The sequence below is a fragment of the Mobula hypostoma genome, chromosome 5 (assembly GCF_963921235.1).
Source record: "Mobula hypostoma chromosome 5, sMobHyp1.1, whole genome shotgun sequence".
Taxonomy (NCBI): domain Eukaryota; kingdom Metazoa; phylum Chordata; class Chondrichthyes; order Myliobatiformes; family Myliobatidae; genus Mobula; species Mobula hypostoma.
In genome coordinates, this window is record NC_086101.1 from 33,660,795 (window position 1) to 33,685,761 (window position 24,967).

The 24,967-nt window shown below is 42.3% G+C and overlaps 1 protein-coding gene across 4 annotated transcripts in view; it reads left to right on the forward strand.

The window, feature by feature from the left end:
* cars2 (cysteinyl-tRNA synthetase 2, mitochondrial) overlaps positions 1-23,807 on the forward strand; it is a 59,296-nt gene extending 35,489 nt beyond the window's left edge. For all 4 annotated transcript variants that reach the window (XM_063048331.1, XM_063048332.1, XM_063048333.1 and 1 more), the window contains 2 exons: positions 15,639-15,893; positions 23,367-23,807. In XM_063048331.1, the coding sequence (XP_062904401.1) occupies positions 15,639-15,893; positions 23,367-23,435 (324 nt within the window). In that variant the 3' untranslated portion in view covers positions 23,436-23,807. The remainder of the gene's footprint in view (positions 1-15,638; positions 15,894-23,366) is intronic.
* Positions 23,808-24,967: the final 1,160 nt, after the last annotated feature.

Here is a 24,967-nt window from a genome sequence, read left to right on the forward strand (position 1 = left end):
GTGTGGGGCGGCACCTAATTAATCAGCATGTTTATTTCGGCTTTTTTCTTAAAGATCTGCTGTGTGCCTCCCGGCTACTGCTGCATTCTCCACGAATCGGTACAGTATCTGTCTGGGGCTCGGGGGTTGGGGTGGTGGGACATGGGGGTGTCATCTCATCGTCGATCAGGGCAGGCAGCTCATCTTCTCCTATGACTGCCCGCCTCGATGTCGAAGGTCGAGGTTCGTCGACTGCTGTGGAAGGCTTGCTTGACTGCTGAGTCTCGCGCATTTTTCTATCATGCAGTTCTTTGTAAGGACTCAAAGAATCTTGCAAATATCCCCAAAACCTACGTACCCTTTCAAAATTAAAGTCGTACTTTATCATTACTCATTCGGTTTCGATTGTTATCTTTTCCTCTTCCAATTGCATCAGCTCTTCATCTATCAGTTCTTGGTCATGGGATGCCAAAACCTCTTCAACATCATCTTCGTCAACTTCCACAAGGCAAACTCATTTTGTCCTTGCTTCGTTCACCACGATCGAAACGCTTAATTATGTCTAGTTTTACGCTAAGTGTAACAACCACCCTTACGCGCTCTTTCAGGCTTTTCTGACACCATAGAACTCATCTTGCAAACAACTGCTCACAGGCTCGTGTTAAAGCAATGCTGGCGAGAATGCCGTTCCGAATCCAGGAAGAGCGGCTGCTCGGGGTGGGCGCTGATTTTTTTCGCGCGTTGAATTTTTTTCGCAACAATGAAAACAGGGTGCTAATGAAAGCGAAAACAGGGTGCTAATGTAGGTCTTTCGTAACAGTGAGGTTTCGTAAAGCGAACGTTCGAAAAGCAGGGGACGCCTGTATATGGACTTCAGTAAGGCCTTTGACAAGGTTCCACATGGAAGGTTAGTTAGGAAGGTTCAGTCGTTAGGTATTAATATTGAAGTAGTAAAATGGATTCAGCAGTGGCTGGATGGGAAACGCCAGAGAGTAATGGTGGATAACTGTTTGTCAGATTGGAGGCCGGTGTCTAGTGGTGTGCCTCAGGGATCTGTACTTTGTTCACACTGGGGGGGGCCCTCTAACACAGGGTGAAGATAGAGGATATCCCTCTAAGCTGAGGCAGGTGAGTGCTCAGGCCTTACTGTTGGAAGTCGGGGAAATTTTTCAAATGTTCTGTGTTCAAAAATGCCTAGGTTTTGGTTTTGTGTTTGGGTTTACTGTTGAGAAAGGATTGCTTACTGTTTGTTTAGAAAGGGAGAGTGTTTTTTTTCTACTAGAGAAAAACGCAAGTTGAACCTGTAAAAATAATTTCTTATAATGTTAATGGGGTTTTGAATCCAATTAAGAGAAATAAGATTATGCCTAAATTGAAAAAAGAGAGGGCACAAATAGCTTTCCTTCAGGAAACGCACATGAGCTGATCCGAACATGCAAAATTAAAAAGAATGGGCTTTAAGCATGTATTTCATTCATCATATAAACTGAGCCACAAAAGAGGAGTAGCTACTTTAATAGCAAGTGCTCTTAACTATGAACATATTTCAGAGACTAAAGACAAGGATGGACGATTTGTAAAGATCACAGGAAGAATAGAAGGTACTGAGATAACATTGCTGAATGTTTATGCTCCAACATGTAGTGAATGGTCATTCTATAGGCACATTTTTGACCTAAGGACCAGCTCTCAGGGGGTAGTAATCTGCGGAGAGGATTTTAATATTAGGTTAAACCCTGCATTAGATTCTTCAGGAACAGTTATTCAGAACAAACCTCTGACTAGGAAAGTGAAATCATTGATGGAGGAGTTGGGAATAATAGATGTGTGGAGGGAATTACACCCCACTAGTAAAGACTATACATACTACTCTTCCCCCTCATTTAACTTATTCAAGGATAGATTTTTTTTATATATTTAACATAGATTCAAGATAAAAGAGTGTAACGTTGCAACTATTGATTTATCGGTTCATTGCCCAGTCTCTATGTGTCTAATTCTGGAAAGGAAAATGAGGTAAACACTCTGGAGGTTAAATTCACATATACTCAATGATTCGAAAGTAATGGAGAGATTAAGGGGAGAAATCAAAAGAATACCTAGACCTTAATGACATGGGAGAAACATCACCAGTGATCTTGTGGGATACATTGAAAGCTGTACTGAGATGAAAAATTATTTCTATTACTACTCACATGAAAAAATTTAAAGCACAAAAATTAGCAGACCTTCAAGGAAAATTAAAACAACCTCAAGTCGTAGATAGCAATAAAATGAATTCTAATTTAAAACAGGATAAATGGCCTCCAAGTCTTTTTGAATTTAATAGACTTGGAGGCCATTTATTCAACATTCCCATATGATGTAATTTGACCTTTTCCAAACTTATTCTATTTCTTTTTAATATATGTTGAGAGGAACGGCACTAATGGTTCTTTTTTTTTAATGTTACATAACAGCCCATGTCTTTTTTTAGTTTAGTTGGTTAACACTGTTTAGGCTAGTTTTTCTTTTGTGGTACATTTCTATATATTTTTTTTCGTTTCTCATGATTTTTTTTTCTTTTTTTTGTATATTATGTTTGTATCCTGTATGATTGGGAGGTTAAATACCCATGTGTCAACTGGGTTTATACTTAACTATGTTAATCATAACAATGTAATCCCAATAACTTTATATCAGTACTATGGTATATGTATCATTATGAACCAATAAAAAGATTGAAGAAGAAAGAAAGGAAAACAGGAAATTAAGAAATTGCAAAGTGAAATTAATTATATTTACACATTGGAAACTCGAAGAAATTTTCTTTACCTGAGACAAAAGAATTATGAAGTAGGAGGTAAATCAGCTAAATTATTAGCATATAAGTTACGTAAACAACAAGCAGACAATACAATCCATAAAATAAAGAATCCAAAAACAAAGCTTGTTGAGAGTACAATATGGAAAATTCAAGAGAGTTTTGAAATATATTATCGAGAGCTGTACTCTCAACCCCAGGCCTCCAATGAGTCCCATATAGACACATTTCTGAATTCTTTAGAACTACCCAAGCTCTCAGATTTACAAAATGAGTGCCTATTAGAACTAGTAACTGTCAAAAATCTGAATGTGGCCATCTCTAGATTAAAGGCTGGAAAATCTTCAGGTTCTGATGGGTTTACTTCAGAGTGGTACAAATCGCTGAAGTCACAGTTGGCTCCATTATTACTTAACACCTTTAATTGGATCTTACAGAGAGGAGAAATTCCACCTTCCTGGAGAGAGCCGATTATCTCAGTTATTCCTAAAGAGGGAAATATAAACTAGAATGTGGTAATTACTGGCCATCAGTGTCCTTACTTTGGATTATAAATTATTGGGACATCTATATTAGCTCGTAGACTGGAAAAGCTTCTACCTGGCCTCGTCCACTTAGACCAGACTGGATTCATCCAACAAAGACAAACTCAGGACAACATAAGGAGAACTTTACACATACTAGAACAGGTTACTAAGAACGGTAGATGCTGAGAAAGCTTCTGATTCAGTTAGATGGGTACTCCTATATAAAGTGTAAGGAAGATTTGGCTTTCAAGAAAAGTTTATTAAGGTAATCCAGACTTTATATAACAGCCTTACAGCTTGAATTAAGATAAGCAGGGACCTCTCTGACTCTTTTATTTTAGAGAGAAGAACAAGACAGGGATGCCCAATTTTCCCTCTCCTCTTTGCACTATATATTGAACCTCTTGCCCAACTAATAAGACAGAGCGAAATTGTAAAAGGTATCAAGGTGGCAGGGATTGAACAGAAGGTGGTGTTATTCGCAGATGACATCTTGGTGTATTTGAGTGAACCAGAAAAATCATTCATAGGATTGTTTACACTGTTGGATGAGTTCAGGAAAATATCAGGTTATAAAATTAATGTAAAGAAAATGCAGGTTATGTCCCTAAACTATACAGCATCTAATAAAACTACAGCGTACATACGATCTTAAGTGGGAAGCTAAATCATTAAAATATTTAGGAATAACCCTGCCAAAAGGGCTTTCAACGTTGTCACAGATAAACTATGGGCCATTAATTTCAAAGATAAAAGCAGATATACATAGATGGAATCTTATCCCTTTTTTAAGTCTAAATTCAAGGATAAATACCATAAAAATGAATATTCTCCTTTGGTTACATTTTCCCAGACTTTACCTGTGGAGGTAGACGATAATCAATTTAGGGAATGGGACAAATGGATTTCCGGCTTTATCTGGCAAGGAAAGAAACTTGGAATCCAATTTAGCACTTTACTGTTAGGAAAGGAAGGAGGTGGTATGGCACATCCTTGCTTGAGAAACTATTTTTATGCTTCACAGATAACCCCTCTGTTATATTGGTGTAATGGGGAATACAAGGCTAGATGGAAGGAAATAGAATTTGGATTGATTGACAGTTTTCCTGTACAGGCCTCAATTGCAGACAAAGGATTGATGGCACAATTGGAAAAGATTAAAAACAGCTGGATAAATCTCACACTAAAAGTATGGCAGAAAGTGGTTAGTTCATGTGGAATCTACAACATGTTAAAACTTTTCAGATAGTGTGCTTATGATACCAAATTCCTTCCCAGCAGAGGAGATAAAAGATTTGAACTATGGATAAAGAAAGGTCTTGATAAAGAAAGGATAAAGAAAACCTACCTCTCATTCACACACACAGGTGCATTACAAAGTTTTCAATCCTTGCAGGATAAATACGGCTTAGAACACAATGATTTTTTTAGGTGCCTTCAAGTACGACATTACTTTAACCAGAGTTATAGATACACAGACTTATCAACAGCAGAATTAGAATTTTTCAAGATTCTGAAATTGGCTTACAGCTTAATACCAAGTAAATCAAGTTCCCGATTATATAATGCCCTCTCTCATGCCAAAAATGAAAACACATTGTGTATTAAAGAGAAGTGGGAGAAAGAAGCGGGGTTGGTACTTTCAGAGGAGGCTTGGGGGAAAATATGTAGCTTCCAGTGGTCTTCAACTAACTCTTTGGAAAAAACATTGCTGGAAGAATATTATAAGATACTTCAAGACCCCACGCCAGGAGAAATATAAAGACAGAAATGTGGCATGTTGGAGAAGGTGTGGCTCCAAGGAGGCAAATCACTTTCATATTTTTTGGGATTGTCCTAAATTAAGTTTATATTGGAAAGATATACACAGAACATTAGTTAAGGTATTTAAAACTCAGATACCTCTGAATTTGGCGACTCTCTATTTGAGGCATGTATTGTTTTTGGAGTAGAAGAAAGATATAAAGCTGTTGCAGGCCCTTTTAGCAGCAAGTAAGAAATCAATCACCAGAAAGTGGCTAAATCCAACATCACCTACATTAGAAGATTGGCATGAAATTATTTTGGAAATATTTAAAATGGAAAAGTTGACTTACTCTCTGAGAATTCAAAAAGAAAAATTTTATCAAATTAAGAATAAATGGATTGAATTTATAACCCCAATGCGTGCAGACTTTAGATGACTCTCCTTAAGGTTCCTACTGATTTCCTCATCAATATAGTTATAGTGTTAAAGTAGGCTCCCTTGGTTAGAATGTTCACTGTTTTATTTATGGAAAACATGGAATTAATACAAGTAAAGGAAAAGATTGGGAAAAAATTAAAATGAAGTAAATAAGTACACAGGGTTTGGATAAGTATATCTGTGGGTAGGAGCAAACATGAAAGTGTACTTGTGAATGTATAAACATATACAGATTTATACATATAAAAACCTTTTCCATTTTTTTTATGTATGTTAAGAAAAAGTTTGTGTAATACTTGTGAATACCTTTCCCAAATTAAAAAAAAAGAACTGAAGATCTGTCTTCTGGAATATAGGCCATAGGTGTGAGGTCATCCCAACACAGTAAATGGCACTGAAGAACTGAAAATCTGATTTCTGGAATATAGACTTATTAAAACCTCAGGAATATATTCATTCACCAGAATGAACATTACTCTTTGCACTGTCTTTTTCTCAGTACTGGAGAATTAAGAACTAGATCTTGTGCGTTTAAAGGGAGAAATTCAACAGGAATCTAAGGGGCAACATTTTTCAGACAGAAGGTGTGTATATGGAACAAGCTGCCGGGGGGAAAGTTGAGGCAGATATAATAACATTTAAAAGAGACTTGGATAGGAAAGGGTTAGAGGTATCTGACTCAACGTGGCAAATAGGACTGCCTTGGATGGGAACCTTGGTCAGTGTGGACGGGATGGGTTGAAGGGCCTGTTTCCCCGCTGTATGATACTGTGATCTGAGAATGTTTGATAACTGCTATCTTATTGCAAGGCCTGCCCTATGGGTCAGTATGTGCCTCGCACTGACAGGGCAACCCTCCCCCCTAGACTGACCCTCCCACAGAGTTCCCGCTCAATCCCCTAGGCTGACCGTGGTTAGGCGGCACTCCCCCTAGAACAGCCTCGTTTCAGCCCCTACTAATGTCACACAGCCTGCATACACCCCTCACCTTGTGTACAAACATCACAGTGTGATAATGACCAGATCTGCTCATGAAAGTAGGGGAATGTAGATGAATGTATGATCTAGTGATCATAATTCCAATAGTTTCATGATAATTATGGAGAAGAATAGGCCTCGTCCCAAGGTTGAGATTCTAAATTGGAGTAAGGCCGATTTTGATGCAATTAGAAGGAATCTGGCAGGTGTTGATTAAGATAGGATGTTTCTGGCAGAGATGCTTACTAAGTTGATGAGGTGTGAAAATGGGCTGGAACATGGCAGATAGAATTTAATGTAGACAAGTGTGAGTCCTTGCACTCTGGAAGGACAAATCGGAGAATGGTAGGGCACTGAAGTATGTTTATAGAACAAAAGGACCTGAGAATACAGATCCATAATTCCTCGTGAGTAGTATTAGAGGGAGGTGGGGTCATAAAGAGCTTCTAGCACGTTGGCCTTCATAAATCAGGGCATGTGTATGGGGGACGTTATTTTGAAGTTGTAAAAGAAACTGTTGAGACCAAATTTGAAGTGTTGTGGTCATCTACATACAGGAAAGATTGAAAGTGTGCAGAGAAAATTATAAGGATATTGCCAGGACTGGAGAATCTGAGTTATAGGGAAAGGTTGAATAGGTTAAGATTTTATTCCTTGGAGCGCAGGAGAATGAGGGGAGATCTTATAGAAGTATACAAAATTGTGAGGGGTAGAATAGGGAAAAAGCTTGCAGCCTTTTCTCCCTCATGTTGGGTGAGACTAGAACAAAAGGTCATAGGTTTACAGTAAAGGTGAAATATTTAAGGGGAGTGCAATGTGGACCTTTTTCCACTCTGGGTAGTATGAATGTTTAACGAGCTGCCAGCTAAACTGGTAGGTGTGAGTTCAACTGTAATATTTAAGAGATTTGGATAGGTTGATGGATGAGAGAAGTATGGAGGGCTACGGTCTAGATGCAGGTAGATTGGACTAGGCTGGCATGAACTAGTTGGGCCAAAGTGTCTTTCTCTGTTATAATGCTCTATAACTCTTTGACTAGATGATGTAGGCTGAGTGTGAATTAGATCATTGTGGAGTTTGGATGCTCATCTTTCAAATAGTTCAAGTTCAAAATAAAGTTATTGTCAAAGCAGATGAATGTTACCATATATCACTGAGATTCATTTTCTTGCAAACATTTACTGGAAAATAAAACAGAAGAGTTTTACAAAAAAAAATACATAAACAAAAACTGACAAATGACCAATGTGCAAAAGAAGGCAGACTGCAAATAAAAAAAAACTGAGAACATGAGTTGTAAAGAGTCCTTGGTAGTGAGTCTGGAGGTTGTAGAAACTATACAGAGTAATGGTGAATGAAGTTATCGGCACTAGTTCCTGAGCCTGAAGGTTGTAAAGTAATAACTGTTAGTCAGCGTGGTGTGGGACCTGCCTCCTGCCCAACGGTAATGGCAATAAGATGGCATGGCTTGGATGGTGGGGATGTTTGATGGTGGATTCTGTTTTCTTGTGGCAGTGCTCCATGTAAAAGTGCTCAGTAGTGGGGAGTGCTTTGCTTGTGATGGACTGGGCTGCGTCCAGAAGTTTCTGTAGCTTTTTCCACTCCTGGGCATGGTGTTTCCATACCAGGTCATGATGCATGGATGGTCTCCACTGTGAATCTACAGTATACAAGTTTGTAACAAACAACAGGAATTCTGCAGATGCTGGAAATTCAAGCAACACACATCAAAATTGCTGGTGAACGCAGCAGGCCAGGCAGCATCTCTAGGAAGAGGTGCAGTCGACGTTTCAGGCCGAGACCCTTCGTCAGGACTAACTGAAGGAAGAGTGAGTAAGAGATTTGAAAGTTTGAAACCATCTCTCACTGCTCCCCATCTGTAATTTCTTCAGCTCTTCAACTTTTCGATCATTTTGGATCTCCCCCTCCCCCTCCAACTTTCAAATCTCTTACTCACTCTTCCTTCAGTTAGTCCTGACGAAGGGTCTCGGCCTGAAACGTCGACTGTACCTCTTCCTAGAGATGCTGCCTGGCCTGCTGCGTTCACCAGCAACTTTGATGTGTGTTGTATACAAGTTTGTCCAAGTTTTTGGTGACATGCTGAATCTACACAAACTTCTAAGAAAGTGAAGGCACTGATATGCCTTCTTTGTGATGGCACTTGTGTATCATCCTTTGGTATGTTAATGCCAAGGTATTTAAAGTTACTGACCCTCTCCACCTCTGTTCCCCTAATGAAGATTGTTTCTTGGATCTCTGGCTTCTCCCGTAGTCAATAATCAGCTCTTGAGTTCTGCTGACTTTGAGTAAGAGGTGGTTGTTGTGGAACTACTACAACCAGATTTTCAGTCTCCCTCCCATATACCGATTCATCACCACCTTTGATTCAGCCAGCAACAGTGATCGTCAGCAAACCTAAATGTGGCCATGTTTGTATCCACCCGAGAGGATAGAAACGGTTTCAGTTTAACATCCGAAGTTGACTTCTGTTCTGGTAGCAAGTCATTTCATGGTGTGCATTGACTAAACAAGGACATCTGATCTGCCTTCAACATTTGCAGAGTATTTCAGATTCTCATATCTTCATTATTCTATGTTCTGTTGTGTGTTTATAAAAAAAAACCCAAAATCCACCAGATGTAACAGGTACACCAACCTAGTACTGAATACAGTGTTTTAGATGAAGGGCGAGGCAGCTGTAGTGTGAACGAAGCAGAGTTAATCTTTTTTGGCCTCTGGCTGAGAAGAAACATGCCAGAAATATACAAGATCACCAATTACTTTGTTTTCCCAAAAGAACCTAGCAACCAGAACATGGAGCCATTATTCTCCTTCACGCGTCTCTCATGAGCTAGTGAGCATTAACACTGTACCCGTCAGTAGTTTGGCGAGGAATGTGTGAGTTGTTTCCTGTGTTTAGAGGAGTTTGGGCTGTTGGAGTCAGTGATGTCAGAGGCCATTGACCAGATCAGCTGGGCATCTGGGTTGGGAGCTGCTAGTGATCTTGCTGAGTATAGTTTTGAAGTGAAAGCCTCCCAGCAGATGATCTAGCTCTCAATTCTGACTGCTTAGCATTCTCCCTGAGAACTACTGCAGCTGTGTGTGGGTGTAATGTTATGTTGCATTGCATTGTGTTCCACTGAAGAGCTGCACCAGGGCATAGAGGGTGAGATGGGCAAGCAGCTGATGACAGCATGTTCATTCAGTAGAAAACCATGTGTCCTTTAATTTCTAATCATTTTAATTCAGCAAAATACTTTCTCTGGAAGTGTTCTGAAGCAGTTTAGAAACAAATGTGTAAAACAGTTATGGCCCAAACAAAGCTATAATCACAAGGACTTGAATTTATTTAGATGGTTTTAACGTAATGGTAGCATGGATGTTTAGAGATCCTCACCATCCAAGATGTGCTGTCTTCTCATTACTATCATCAGGGAGGGGAGATGGGTCTGAACACTCACGCTCTGTGATTCAGCTTTTCCCCTCCCACCAACAGGTTTCCGAACAATCCACAAACCTATGAGCACTACCTTGCTTATTCCTCTTTTGCACTATTATTTATTTATTTTGTAACTTGGAGTAATTTTTTATGACTTGCACTGTACTGCTGCCACAAAACAACAAATTGCACAATTATTGTCTCGGTGATAATAAACCTGATTCTGATTCTCATGTTACATCAGCAAAAGATATTTAAAGTGCAGCTGGCAGGAAGTGAGAAGGTAAGATCTAGAGAGGGAATTCTGAGGTTAAGGTGTCGGTGAAGGGACAGGTGCTTGATGGAACATAGCCATTGTTATAGTTGGTAAAGGTCACAGAGACAGTGAAGGGCTGGCCCTTGAGCAGTTTGAAGTGTAGCCTAATCAGAGCATTGTGTGTAGGTCACTGAGTCGGGACTAATGTGCACATGGGGCTTGGTGCATCTCAGGGCACAGAGAATGGCAAAAGTGGATGACTTCAGCGCAGTGGAGAATGGAAGCGGGGAAGCCAACTAAAGATGTGGTGGGAATAGTGACTTTCAGCAGCAACTGAGTGGAGAAAGGCCTTGTTATAGAGCTGTAAGTATGCAGTCTTCATAAAGGTGCAAAACTTGTAGTCTGCCACTGCGACCTGGGTCAGGTTTAACTGCAAGGCTGTGAACAGTCTGGTTCAGTTTTGGACACAGGCAGAGAAAGCGGTGAAGCTGGTAACTGTTATTTTGGAGTTGATTTATATTACTACCAACATTTGGAGTTCTGATTTACTACAATGAATTAAATGCATCATTTGGACTGGGAGTAAGTTCAGTGAAGTGTGATATTAGAATGTGTTGAGACCCAGCGTGCAGCATCAGTTATAACTCACTGATATGTGTATTTAATTGTTTTCAGCAGCCTAATACATGTGGAAAAGCTCTACTATTTTTATAATGTACTTGATAATTTCCCTGGCGCAGGCAGTCCTTTCTTAGTCATAACTTTGGCTTGCTTTCTTCCCATTTCTGTCCTGCTTGTATCCTTTTGCACCCTCATTTTTTCTGTTCACCTGTTAGTTTGGCCTGCCTTTCAGTGTTCTACCACTCTTTCTCTTCTACACCAGGCATGTAAGCAAACCACTTGTGTATTCTGACAATAGTTTACACAGCATTTGTTGTAAACATTTGCTGTTTTCTGAGACATTCAGGGGTTGACATTTCTGAGCATTTGGAAAGCCATGGCTTAACTGGGGACAGTCAGCATGCTCCATGCAGGGCAAGTCAAGTCTTAGAAACTTGATTGAATTGTTCAAAGAGGTGATGGAAGTAGAGTTGTGGATTTTGTCTACATGGATTTTAGTAAGGCATTTAACAAGGTTCCCCATAAGAGCCTCATCCAGAAGATTAATATGCAAGAGACTCAATGAATTGGTCATTTGGATTCAGAATTGGCTTACCCATAGGAGACAGGGTAGTAGTCAATGGGGCTTGTTGTGGCTGCCGACTGTCAGTAGTGTTCGGCAGGGATCTATACTGGGACCTCTGCTATTGTGATATATGTAAATGACCTGGATGAAAATGTAGATGGGTGATTTATGTAAATTTGCAGATGATTAAAGATGGCTGATGTGGATAGTGTAGAAGACTGGAAGGATATGGCAGGATATAGATCAGTCGTAAACATTTGGTAGAGAAACGGCAGATGGAATTTAACACAGCCAAATGTGAAGTGCTGCACTTTGGGATATCAAATGGAAAGACACAGTACACTGTTAATACAAGATCTTTAAACAGGGATGTGCAGGACATAGTCCAAGTCCATAGCCCCCTGAAAGTGACTATGCAGGTTGATACGGTGGTAAAGAAGGTACTTGCTGCCTTTACTATCCTATTACTTGCCTTTCATTAGTCAAGGAATTGAGTTCGTAAGTTGAAGTTCTGTTAAGCTTTATGAAACTCTAGATAGTCTACATCTACAGTTTTGCATTCGGGTATGTCTGCACCATTAATATGAAGGATGTTGCGGCTTTGGGGAGGATGCAGAAGAGGTTTACCAGGATGCTGCCTGGATTAGAGGGCATGTACTATAAGAGGTTGAACAAACTTGGGTTGTTTTCTCTGCAGCAGCAGACGCTGAGGGGACACCTGATAGAGGTTTACTTACGAGAGGTAGTGGTAGGGCAAATATGTAGCATCTTTTCACGGGATTGAAGTGTCTAATACCAGAGGGCAGGCATTTTAGATGAGGGGTGTTCAAAGGAGATGTGTAGGGCAAGTTCTTTACACAGAAAATGGTCGGTGCCTGGGGCACCTGTAATAGAGACATTCAACAGACACATTAATGTGCAGCAAATAGAAGCATAAGGACTTTGTTTATGCAGAAGAGTTTAGTTTTGTTGGGTATTTGGTTATTAATTTAGTTTGGCACAACACTGTGAGCCAAAGACCCTGTTCCTGTGTTGTACTGACAGAGCATCAGAGTGGCAGTTCATTGATAACTTTTTATTGGACAAAGGTGTATGGAGCCAGGATGGAAGATGGAGTTGATTTGTGATCCGGTGGGGCTGACTGTCTACCATCTGTTCTGTCATCCCAAATAACTGTTGTAGGCTTTGAAGGAAGTTGCAGCTGTTGAAGCCTGAGTGGTTGATGTAGATAACTGAACAAAATCAAGTTGTTTGACCATGTTTGTTTTTATTTTGTAAGTATGAGTGTAATCTCTGGGATGTGAACTTTTAGGACAGCTGATGTGCAGGCTTTGTAATACTCACAACAAATTATTTATCAACTAAACATAATCCTGGGGAATATATGGCAGGTCAGGTAGCATCTGTGCAGAGAGAAGCAGAATTAAGGTTTCAGGTCAGTAACCCTTCACAGCTCGGGGAAAAAAAAACACCTTGCTTCTTTGAGATGAAAGGTTATTGACTTGAAACATTGATTTCTCTCCACAGACACTACTTAACTGACTGTGTATCTCCAGCATTTTCTTTGTTTATTTCTTTGCCTTTCAAATGTCTGTGCTATTTTGGGGATATTTCTTTGAAGTCATAACTGAACTAGGACCACACTGGCTTTAAAATAGACGGGTGTTGCTTCAGCTCTTCCCAAGAATGGCCAGAATTTAACTTCTGCCTGAACAAGGACCAGGACCTGGACCTGCTGCAATTTGATTGCCACTGTCATTGGCTTTCCACTCAGCTTTGGACCACCTAGACAGCAGCAGAATATAGATCAGGCTGCTGTTTATCAACTGCAGCTCAGGATTCAACACCATCATCCCCTCAGTTCTAACAACCAAAGTTCAAAATCTGGATTTCTGGACCTCCTTCTGCAACTGGATCCTTGACTTATTGGGAGACCAGTCATTGCAGATCAGTAATAATATCTCCTCCTCAGCTGGTTGAGTAGTGTCACAACAGCCTTGTACTCAACATCAGCAAGTCCAAGGAACTGACTGTAGACTTCAGGAAGAGAAAGTGGACAGAACACGTGCCAGTCCTCATTGAGGGGTAAGTTCCTAGGTATCAATATTTCAGAGGATCTGTCCTGGACCCAACATGTTGATGCAGTCATGACGAAGGCATGCCAGTGGCTCTACCTCATTAGGAGTGAGGAGATTTGGTATGTTATCAAACACTTACAAATTTCTATAGATATATTGTACCTTGGCAAGCATTCTGAATGGTTGCATTGCTAATGAACATATGGAGGTGCTAATGGACAGGATCAAAAGAGGCTGTAGTGGGTTGTAGACTTGGGCACAATTCTTCCTGCCATCCATCATGAAGGAGTCGCACCATTGGGATATGCTTTCTTCTCATTACAGTCATCAGAGAGGAGGGACAGGAGCCTGAAAGTTCACACTCAACAGTTGATAACCGCCTTCTTCCATCGGATTCCTGAACAGTCCATGAACACTACCTATTTACTCCTTTACTTTGAACCATTTATATATATAAAAATTTATTAAAATATTTACATCTTTGCACCGTACTGGTGCAAAACAAATTTCCCACCATACATCTGTGATGATAAACCTTATTTTGATTCTGCCTTCCCTCTCCTCCTTGGTGCCCCTGCTGTAATACTTTCTCTGTTCTGAGTGAATGAGATAAACAATCGTGTTTACTGGGAACCCTTGAAGCAGCAGAGTTGGACAGGAAGCCTATTCTTCCTTTAGCCTGCTCTCCTTTCCATTAATCACGAGTCTTACTCCTGTGATGATTGTTAATGGGATAACCTGGTAGCGTGGCGGAATGACTGACTACTATGTTCAGCAAAGCATGAAAAATAATTCTCCCATGTTTTCTGTTTATTGATGAGCAGACCCTGACTTCTGTATTCTTACTACAGTGCACTGTCCTAAATCAAGATTTACTTGAGTGTTCTCCACAATACCTGTCAGATAATATACATAGCATTTAAATAACTGAGCAGATTTCTGAGTGATAGAGATTCGAGGTGTCATGCAGGAATCAGGGTTATAGGTATCTGTGAACAAGCTGTGGCCCACCCAGCCTCCCATCACTGTAACATCATCCTGCTCTCCTCTCCTCTATCCCATCTCTTCTTGCTTTCCATTTGCTGACTGTCAAAGAGCGGTGCTTGTTTGGCGTCAGCCTGTGAGCCTACTACAGATTTATAAAAACACACTCCAATTAAGTTTCCGGTGTTCCTATCAGTTGGGTACATCTGTGCCCTGTCACATTGGGCTTTCAGCATGGCAGCAGTGGGTGGGGAGTGGAAATGCCATGGCACAGGGAAGCCTCCTTCAGCTGATGCCAGCAACAGCAATGTAGATTGGACATGTCCCATTTGTTTATTTCCTTCATTAGCTGAGAAAGGATTTAGTGAAGATTTTAAAATTCAAGAGAGAAATACGAAAGATGTTCCTATCTCCTGTCCATTCAGTTCCAGGGGTGAGACATTTGGAAATACTTGAGGCTGTTGAAAAACTGGAACGTTGTTTACAAGTTGGATCAGGTTCTGAAAAATACTCGGTGGTCACTTTATTAGACGCCTGCTAGTTAATGCAAATATCTAATCAGCCAATCATGTAGAAGCAAGTCAGTGCATATAAACATCACAGGCATGGTCAGTAGGTTCAGCCGTGACTTTGATCATGGAATAATTGTTGGTGCCAGGCGGGGTGGTTTGAGTATCTCAGAAGCTGCTGATCTCTTGGGATTTTCAGGTACCACAGTCTCTGGAGATTACAGGGAATGGTGCAAAAAACAACAAGAAAAAACATCCAGTGAGTGCTGTTTCTGTGGGGGGAGAAATGCCTTGTTAATGAGAGAGGTTAGAAGACATTGGCCAGACTGGTTCAAGCTGACAGAAAGGCAACAGTACCTGAAATAACCACGTACTACAACAGTGGTGTGTAGAAGAGCATCTCGAAATGCCCAATGCATCAAATTTTGAAGTGGGTGGGCTACAGCTGCAGAAGACCACATTGGGTTCCACTCCTGTATCTAATAAAGTGTCCGAGTGTATAAAAAGGGCTCAAATATTGGTATCATTCAGAGACCTAGTTGATGGGACCAAAGTAGCAGATATGTGATGAGCTGAATGGCTACTGTAGCTTCTGTTGTCAGTTTTCTTCCCTTCCTCACGTGGCTGCTGTAACCATAGATTAATTAAGCACACATAGTGTACGTAGAGTATCTTCCCGCTGCCATTTTCCTTGGTTGTCTCCTTGTATTTCAGCTACTGACAGCAGACAGATCTTCAGCCACCCTTCGCACTGTTGCCGAGCAGTTGGTAGCTTTTCGCCAGGAGGTCAGGAACTACGCTCTAGCAGTGGATGAGCAAGAGGCAAGCTGCGGAGGCAGAGAACTGAGCAGGGAAGAGGGAGAGCGACAGAGGGAGCGTAGGAGGCAGCTGAAGATTGAGCGACAGCCTCTCCTGAGAGCCTGTGACTCACTGCGGAAGGATCTCAGTGCCATTGGAATCAACATAAAGGTGAGTGAGAGATGGGTGGGCACAGCAGGGTTTCGCTGAAAAGGAGCAGGAAAAAAAAACTGCCTAATAATATCTGTCGTCCTGGGTACCTCCTACCCATTTCCCTCTTTCCCATCAATGATCTGGCTGGAACTAAAAAGAAAAAGCATTTCCCAGAACTATGGACTTTAGCAAGGCCTTTGACGAAGTTCTGCATGGGAGGCTGATCTAGAAAGTTAGAAGTGAATTTATTATTGAAGTACATATGCTACCATATACTATCGTGGGATTCATTTTCTTGCAGGCATTTACAGGGAAAAAAAATGCAGTAGAATTTTCTGAAAAACTATATGTAAACAAAGGCTGACAGACAACTGATCTCTTTATCGCTAACTGCCGACGGGACATCAACCGTCTCGACTTCACCGCACCTTGTCCCCATTCCAACCTCACTCCTTCGGAACGCTGTGCTCTCCACTCCCTCTGCACTAATCCTAACATTATTATTAAACCCGCCGATAAGGGGGGTGCTGTTGTAGTCTGGCGTACTGACCTCTACCTTGCCAAGGCACAGCGACAACTCGCAGATACCTCCTCTTATTTACCCCTCGATCGTGACCCCACTAAGGAGCACCAGGCCATTGTCTCCCACACCATCACTGACTTTATCCGCTCAGGGGATCTCCCATCCACTGCTACCAACCTTATAGTTCCCACACCTCACACTTCCCGTTTCTACCTCCTACCCAAGATCCACAAACCTGCCTGTCCTGGCCGACCTATTGTCTCAGCTTGCTCCTGCCCCACCGAACTCGTTTCTGCATACCTCAACACGGTTTTATCCCCCCTTGTTCAATCCCTTCCTACCTATGTTCGTGACACTTCTCGCGCTCTTAAACTTTTCGATGATTTTACCATGGATGTCCAGTCCCTATATACTTCCATCCCCCACCAGGAAGGTCTCAAAGCTCTCTGCTTCTTTTTGGATTCCAGACCTAATCAGTTCCCCTCTACCACCACTCTGCTCCGTCTAGCGGAATTAGTCCTTACTCTTAATAATTTCTCCTTTCGCTCCTCCCACTTCCTCCAAACTAAAGGTGTAGCTATGGGCACCCGTATGGGTCCCAGCTATGCCTGCCTTTTTGTTGGGTTTGTGGAACAATCTATGTTCCGTGCCTATTCTGGTATCTGTCCCCCACTTTTCCTTCGCTACATCGACGACTGCATTGGCGCTGCTTCCCGCATGCATGCTGAGCTCATTGACTTTATTAACTTTGCCTCCAACTTTCACCCTGCCCTCAAGTTTACCTGGTCCATTTCCGACACCTCCCTCCCCTTTCTAGATCTTTCTGTCTCTGTCTCTGGAGACAGCTTATCCACTGATGTCTACTATAAGCCTACTGACTCTCACAGCTATCTGGACTATTCCTCTTCTCACCCTGTCTCTTGCAAAAACGCCATCCCCTTCTCGCAATTCCTCCGTCTCCGCCGCATCTGCTCTCAGGATGAGGCTTTTCATTCTAGGACGAGGGAGATGTCTTCCTTTTTTTAAAGAAAGGGGCTTCCCTTGCTCCACTATCAACTCTGTTCTTAAACGCATCTCCCCTATTTCACGTACATCTGCTCTCACTCCATCCTCCCACCACCCCACTAGGAATAGGGTTCCCCTGGTCCTCACCTACCACCCCACCAGCCTCCGGGTCCAACATATTATTCTCCGTAACTTCCGCCACCTCCAACGGGATCCCACCACTAAGCACATCTTTCCCTCTCCCTCTCTCTCTGCATTCCGCAGGGATCGCTCCCTACGCAACTCCCTTGTCCATTCGTCCCCCCCAATCCCTCCCCACTGATCTCCCTCCTGGCACTTATCCGTGTAAGCGGAACAAGTGCTACACATGCCCTTACACTTCCTCCCTTACCACCATTCAGGACCCCAAACAGTCCTTCCAGGTGAGGCAACACTTCACCTGTGAGTCGGCTGGGGTGATATACTGCGTCCGGTGCTCCCGATGTGGCCTTTTATATATTGATGAGACCCAACGCAGACTGGGAGACCGCTTTGCTGAACACCTACGCTCTGTCCACCAGAGAAAGCAGGATCTCCCAGTGGCCACACATTTTAATTCCACATCCCATTCCCATTCTGACATGTCTATCCACGGCCTCCTCTACTGTAAAGATGAAGCCACACTCAGGTTGGAGGAACAACACCTTATATTCCGTCTGGGTAGCCTCCAACCTGATGGCATGAACATCGACTTCTCTAACTTCCGCCAATGCCCCACCTCCCCCTCGTACCCCATCTGTTACTTATTTTTATACACACATTCTTTCTCTCACTCTCCTTTTTCTCCCTCTGTCCCTCTGAATATACCCCTTGCCCATCCTCTGGGTCCACCCCCCCCCTTGTCTTTCTTCCCGGACCTCCTGTCCCATGATCCTCTCATATCCCTTTTGCCTATCACCTGTCCAGCTCTTGGCTCCATCTCTCCCTTTCCTGTCTTCTCCTATCATTTTGGATCTCCTCCTCCCCCTCCAACTTTCAAATCCCTTACTCTTCTTTCAGTTAGTCCTGATGAAGGGTCTCGGCCTGAAACGTCGACTGTACCTCTTCCTAGAGATGCTGCCTGGCCTGCTGCGTTCACCAGCCACTTTGATGAGTGTTGCTTGAATTTCCAGCATCTGCAGAATTCCTGTTGTTTGCGTTTTTAAACTGGATTCAACATTGGCTTATCAGAAGTCAGAGAGTGGTAGAAGATGGTTGCCTCTGACTGGAGGTCTGTGACTAGTAGTGTGCTGCAGGAATCAGTACTGGGTCCATTAGTTATCATCTATATTAATGATTTAGATGACAGTCTTGTAAACTGGATCAGTAAATTTGTGGACGACACCAAGATTGGGGGCGTAGTGGGCAATAAGGAAAGCTATAAAAGCTTGCAGAAGCATCTGGACCAGCTGGAGAAATGGTATATGGAGTTTAATGCAGACAATTGTGCGATGGTGCACTTTGGGGGACAAACCGAGCGAGACTTAAACAGTGAAAGGGAGGGCCCTGAGACGTGTGGCAGAACAGAAGGACCTGGGACCACAGAATCCTAATTCCTTGAAAGTGGCATCACAGGTAGACTGGGTCATAGAGAGCTTTTGGCACGTTGACCTTCAAAAATCAGGGCTTTCAGTACAGTAGTTGAGATGCTACGTTGAAGTTGTGTAAGACACTGGTGAGGCTGAATTTGGAGTATTCTGCATTTCTGACCACCTACCTACAGGAATGATAATCAATAAAGAGTTGTTGGAACTTAAGGGCCTGCATTATAGGAAAAGGCTGAATAGGTTGAGTTAAATCCCTGGAGTGCTGGAGAATGAGGGCATATCTAATGGAGGTATAGATAGGGTGAATGGATTCAGGCTTTTCCCCCTGGGGTTGGAAGAAACTAGAACCAGAGGACATGGGTTTAGGGTGAAAGCTGAAATATCTAAGGGGAATTTAAAGGGGAGCTTCTACACTCAGCGGGTGGTGAGATTGTTGAACAAGCTGCCCACAGAAGTGGTAGGTGCAGGGTCAGTTGTAACATTTAAGAGAAATTTGGATAGTTGGATAGAGGGGCTTGCAGGGATATGATCTGGTGTAGGTAGATGGGACTAGTCAGAATACCAGGAATGCATGGGCTAGATGGGCAGAACGGCCTGTTTCTATGCTGTAGTGCTCTATGACTCAAGTAGATTAGATTAAGTGCATGGGCTTACACAGAGAAGAGTGAACAGATGGAGGTAGTCAAGATGTTAACAGGAATTGGGCAAAGAGAAGCTATTTCCTGTGGAATGTGTGCAGAACAAGGGCAATGTTAAACTTGGAGCTCAGACATTCAGGGCTTTCCTTTATAGGATAGAAATCTGAAGCTCCCTCCTCAAAAAGTTGATGACGCTGGGGATCAGTTAAAAATGCCAGTGCTGAGGTTGAGAGATTTTTGCTGAGCTGGGGTGTTAGTAGTTCCAGAACAGTGGTAGATGGAAGGGGGGTGAAGATGCAGGTGGACTGTGACCTCACTGGAACAGGCAAGAGAGACTAGATGAAACCGACCTATTCCAAAGCTGTGAACTTGCCTTAAATAGAGACGTTTAAGTATACCAAAACAACTCGGAGTACCTCGCACAGGAGGGCTGCAACAGGAAGTGAATTTAAAACAAAGATGATGGTGAAAAGGTAAACTAAACACATGAAAGACTGGGAATTTCCAAGTGGTCAGATGGGGTCTGACTCTTTCTGAAACTATTTTCCACTCATGCTGCTTGACCTGTTGAGTATTTCTGCATTTTCTGTTGGAAGTAACTGTAGCCCTGATGAACAAAACCTCTGTGGTTTGTGATAGATGAGCCACAGTAGTCACACACACACTGCAAACCGTATCACATGCTGCTGACACTTTCTTTAACACTGAACTAGCCAGCGTTGAGTGGCCCATGTCTGCCCTCTGCTGCTCAAAGAATGGATTGCAGCATACCATGCTGCTGTTTACCGACGGGATGAACTCAGAGTAACTCTCTTCCAAAGGGCTGCCTCTCCTAGTCGGAGAAATCTGTGCTTTTATATGTCTGGATTTGGCATGGTTAAGAAGACTAATCTCTTCCAGAAAAGCTTTATTTCTGGATTTTGACCAGAAACCTCAACCACCCCTCTGCCTCCACAGATGCTACCTGACCCACTGTTTCTCCAGCAGTTTTGCTCCTCAGCATCTGCATCTTGCCTTTCTGTCATTCTTTCATGTGTATTTTGTTAAATTAACAATGAACTAGAAGTCAGATAGTTTATTAAAAGCAATTTGCCAGAACATGAAACTTGTGGAATATTCATTTCAAAAGCTGTCACTGGAAGCCGCTTTAAACAGCATATGATGTGTGAGTGTCATCCTGGGAGTATTTACTGAAGGAGTAAGCAGACGTTCAAGCTGGAATTCTTTTTTATTTTAGCCTGAGGCACTTAACTTTTCAAAATTCGTTCTGTGAAATTCTGTGTTTGAAGATTGTGTTTAAACCATGCAGTTTTATACCGCTAGTATATTTTGGGTATTAGCTGGCTGGTGGTGTAGTGACATCAACACCAGACTTCTAGGCGAGTTGTCCCAGGTTCGAATCTGACCGGCTTTCCATCCGTGCTGGATTGAACTTTGAGTTAGCAACTCGGCCTTTTTAAAAAAAAAAACGAGGCTGCCACCCGATGTGCCACAAGGCATGGATAGATAGTTAAGATAATAATAGTTAATATTAATAGTTTAGATTAACATTCGGGAGGAAGTAAGGATATGCAAAGAGAAAATTGATTCCAAATGACAGGTACAGTGTTTGCAGGTGATATAAAAAGCAGCTTTTCTAGTGTTGAGGATCATAGCTGCCCTTTATGTACGTTCAGTCAACAGTAATCTTCACAATATTTGCATATTTGGCTAAGATGGCACTGAACTGAGAAGTCCATTGAGGTAGTGGTTTAGACAGTTGCTTGTTTAGGTTTGTCGAGATGGTTTTGGGGAAAAGCATTGGGAGTTTGGGAAATGTTAGGGTTTAGGGAAAGGGATGAAGGGGAGTTAAAGGTTAGTCCAGGTCAGAGTGCTCAATGCTCAAAGGACAATGATCCCTATGGACGGATATCAGGCTGGTAGGTGCTGTGAATGAAGACCAGTGATTCCTGTGGTGAAATACCAAGGTTAGCAGCACCATGCCTGAGGGCTGATGCCCTTCAGGTCAGTGAATCCCTGGACTGGAGGTCCATGAAGGCAGGAGACACAAGAGCTGGTGACCCATCAGCTTAGCAAGTCCTGGGGTTGGAGGTTTGGACATTGGGGTCTGTGATGGGTGAGTTCTGGGGTCTGTACTGAAGTTGGGAAGTCAGGCACAATGGTTGAATCCTGGGTCAGCATGTCTGGAAGTCAGAGGCTCAATATCTATGAGTTTGCAAGTCTACTGGGGATGTTGGAGGCTGGAGAACCGGAGGCAGCATGGCTGCATAGTGTTTTTGAGGTGCACTCTTCCAGAGAGTTTTGTTTACACTCCTGTCTTGTGCTTTATGGATGCTGGAAAGAACTTGGCTGTTCAGAAATTTAAATTCCTTGGTTGTTCTGCCAAGGGTAGAACTTTCCTCTGGATCTGTGGTTCAGGTCTTTGGTAGGACCAGGTAGAAACCTCGGGTTATTTAATGAATCTCAAACTGAAATCAACTTTCACTGAGCTCAGTTTCACATATTCCCAATGACTGTGTAAGGGCAGTGGAGTACATTGGCTGCTGACAGTGCCCTATGAAATGTGGTCATGAGTGGTGACACTTGCATTGTTTGCCCTCTTGGGACAGTGGGTGAGGCTGGGTGCTGTTACCATTAGGATTGGGAGTGGACCGGTTTCACCAATGGAAGACTGATGGAATAACCAAGTCTGAGCCAGAACCTCAATGGGTATCTAGGGGAAGCCTAGAGCCAGACTGGCAGAGTTGAGGGAACTTTCTGGAGTATGAGAATCAAGGTCAAAGTAGAGTTTATTGTCGGCTAAGTACATGTATACACAGGTGCAATGGAAATCTTACTTGCAACAGCGTCACAGACACACAGCATCATATAAGTAGCTTCCTTAAAAAGTCATAAATTATACATAACATTTTACAAGAAAACAAAATAAAAATCTTGACTTAGAGCAAAGTGGTCAAATTGTTTATAGTGTTGCTAAACTGTAGTGACTTGTGGTTTTGCCAGTTAGTTCAAGAACTGAATGGTTGAAGGGAAGTAGCCTTCCCTTCTTGAACCTGGTGGTGAGGGGCTTGAGGCTTCAGTACCTTCTGCTTGATGTGGCTATGAGATGGCATGGCCTAGATAATGTGGATTTTGGATGATAGATGTGCCCTCTGGAGGGGAGGAGTGTGCCTGTAACGTATTGGGCTGAGTCCTCTACCCTGCAGCTTCTTGCGTTTCTACACATTCAAATTGTTGTACCAGACCATGATGCAACCAGTCAGGATACTTATAAATAGGACTTATTAATGCACAATTCATTTGTAGATTTAATTCTTACTTTCTAGAGTTATTGGGAGTTGTATGTACCACTGTGTTTTACACTAGTCCGGAGAAATGTCTCATTTGACTCCGTACATGTATTTGGTTAAATTGACAATAAACTTGACAATCTGTATGTGTTTGTTAGTGTTCACTGATAACCCATACTCCCTGAGAAACTAGACACTAGTGTGCCACCCTTATGGTTGCATCGGTGTTCACGGTACAGGACAGAATTTAAAGCTGCTGACCATCACCAATTCACCAGTGTAAACTGGTACATGTTCATCCTCCTTCCTCTTCCCAAAGTCAACAATTAGCTCTTCAGTTTTGCTGGTGTTGAGCAAGAAGGCCTGGTGTCCTGTCTCCTGATTCATCACTTGAGATGCTTCATGTGACATGATTTGATCTGTTACAGTACCCCAGAACACACTGTAAACCTTCTTATTGCTTTTCACAGGATAGAGGGATGACTTCATCTTGGGAGATGACCCCGCAACTCGCCAACAGAAACACAGGTGAAACCTGACCACTGACATCTGACCGTAGCGAGACAATGTCGCATAGTGGTCTCTGGATGTTTTTTTTATCCTGCTGTGAACGGATCAGCTGAACTCACCATTAGCCACACAATGACGGGCTGAGCCAGAGGACTGATTCAAGATGATTGCTATCCCAGAACTATAAGCATAAGTTTTCCTAGTCTGAAGCTGGTCTGCAGAGGCTCTGCAAGTTGAAACACTTTGCCAAGCACACTGCTGTCAGGGAAGGAATATTTCCAACCAGGGAACGAACCATCATTGTCATTCAGCGAGACTGTAGAAAGCTCTGTGATCATTGTGGTGCTGTGCATCAATGTATTCATCACTAATAAAAAGAAAGTAATCTTTGAATATGACAAGCTGTGATTAATTCATAGACTGAAGATTTGTACTTGTATAAAGATGCAGCTATTTCTGCGTGTGGCCATCAGGAGTGCCTCAGTCACTGCCGCATTTACCCCAACCCTGCAGTCAAGTTGTCAATCTCTGCTGATAGAGAAAGGGGAGTGAGGTGGAAGAAACTTTTAAACTCTTGTGAAAAGTGATATATAAAATCATGAGGGGCATGGATAAGGTGAATGGTCAGCCTTCCTGGGTAGGGGAATCCATAACTGGAAGGCAACATTGTAGCATAGCAGTTAACGTAACACTATTACAAACCAATAACCACTGATTCCCTTTTCTGCTTGTGACTGCATGGTTTCCTCTGGGTGCTCCAGTTTCCTCCCACATTCCAAAGACGTGTGAGTGGTGGACATGCTTTGCTGCTGCCAGGATACATATGGGCAGCCCAGCAAGACTCATTTCACTGTTTCAATGCACACATGACAAATAAAGCTAATTGAGGATCCATACATTTCCATTTTGCTCAATAATACAAAGTACTAACTTGTAAACAATTTTATTTTTAGTATCTTATGGCGTAGGATTTTGGAATCAGTTATTTTCATGTGCAGCCTAAGGCATAGAAGTTAATTCAGTTTAACATGTGATTAGTTATAAGCTATAGTAGTGTATATTGAACTGGCAGTAGAAGCAGGTACAATTCTGATGATTAAAAGACAGTTGGACAGTCATGTGGAGGAGGGGGGATCTGGGCTAAACACAGGCTGATGCAACTAGCTTGGATAGACATCCGGGTTAGCAACAGTGAGTTAGTTTCTATGCTGTATGTCTTGACATTTTACATTTTCTTGTTCATCTAACATTCAGTAGCAACACTGCACATTCACGGGGTAAGTAAATGTGTTTATTTTAAGCATGGCGCTGAGATGAGTCTGTTGTCGGATTTTACTCACGTTGTCATTGTGTCTGCCCTGCCAGTGAGACACTACATCACGGGCAAAACCCAGCACCACGGAATGGGTTCTGTGCATTACTTCCACAGTTTGCAGTTAGCAGTTTGAAGAAAAGGTACAGTAGGTGGTCTCTTCAGTGGAACCCGGTGTTTCCACTGTTCATATTTGTAAAGCTGTTCTCATCTTCAAGGGAGCTCTGCTCTCTGACTACATTCTGAATC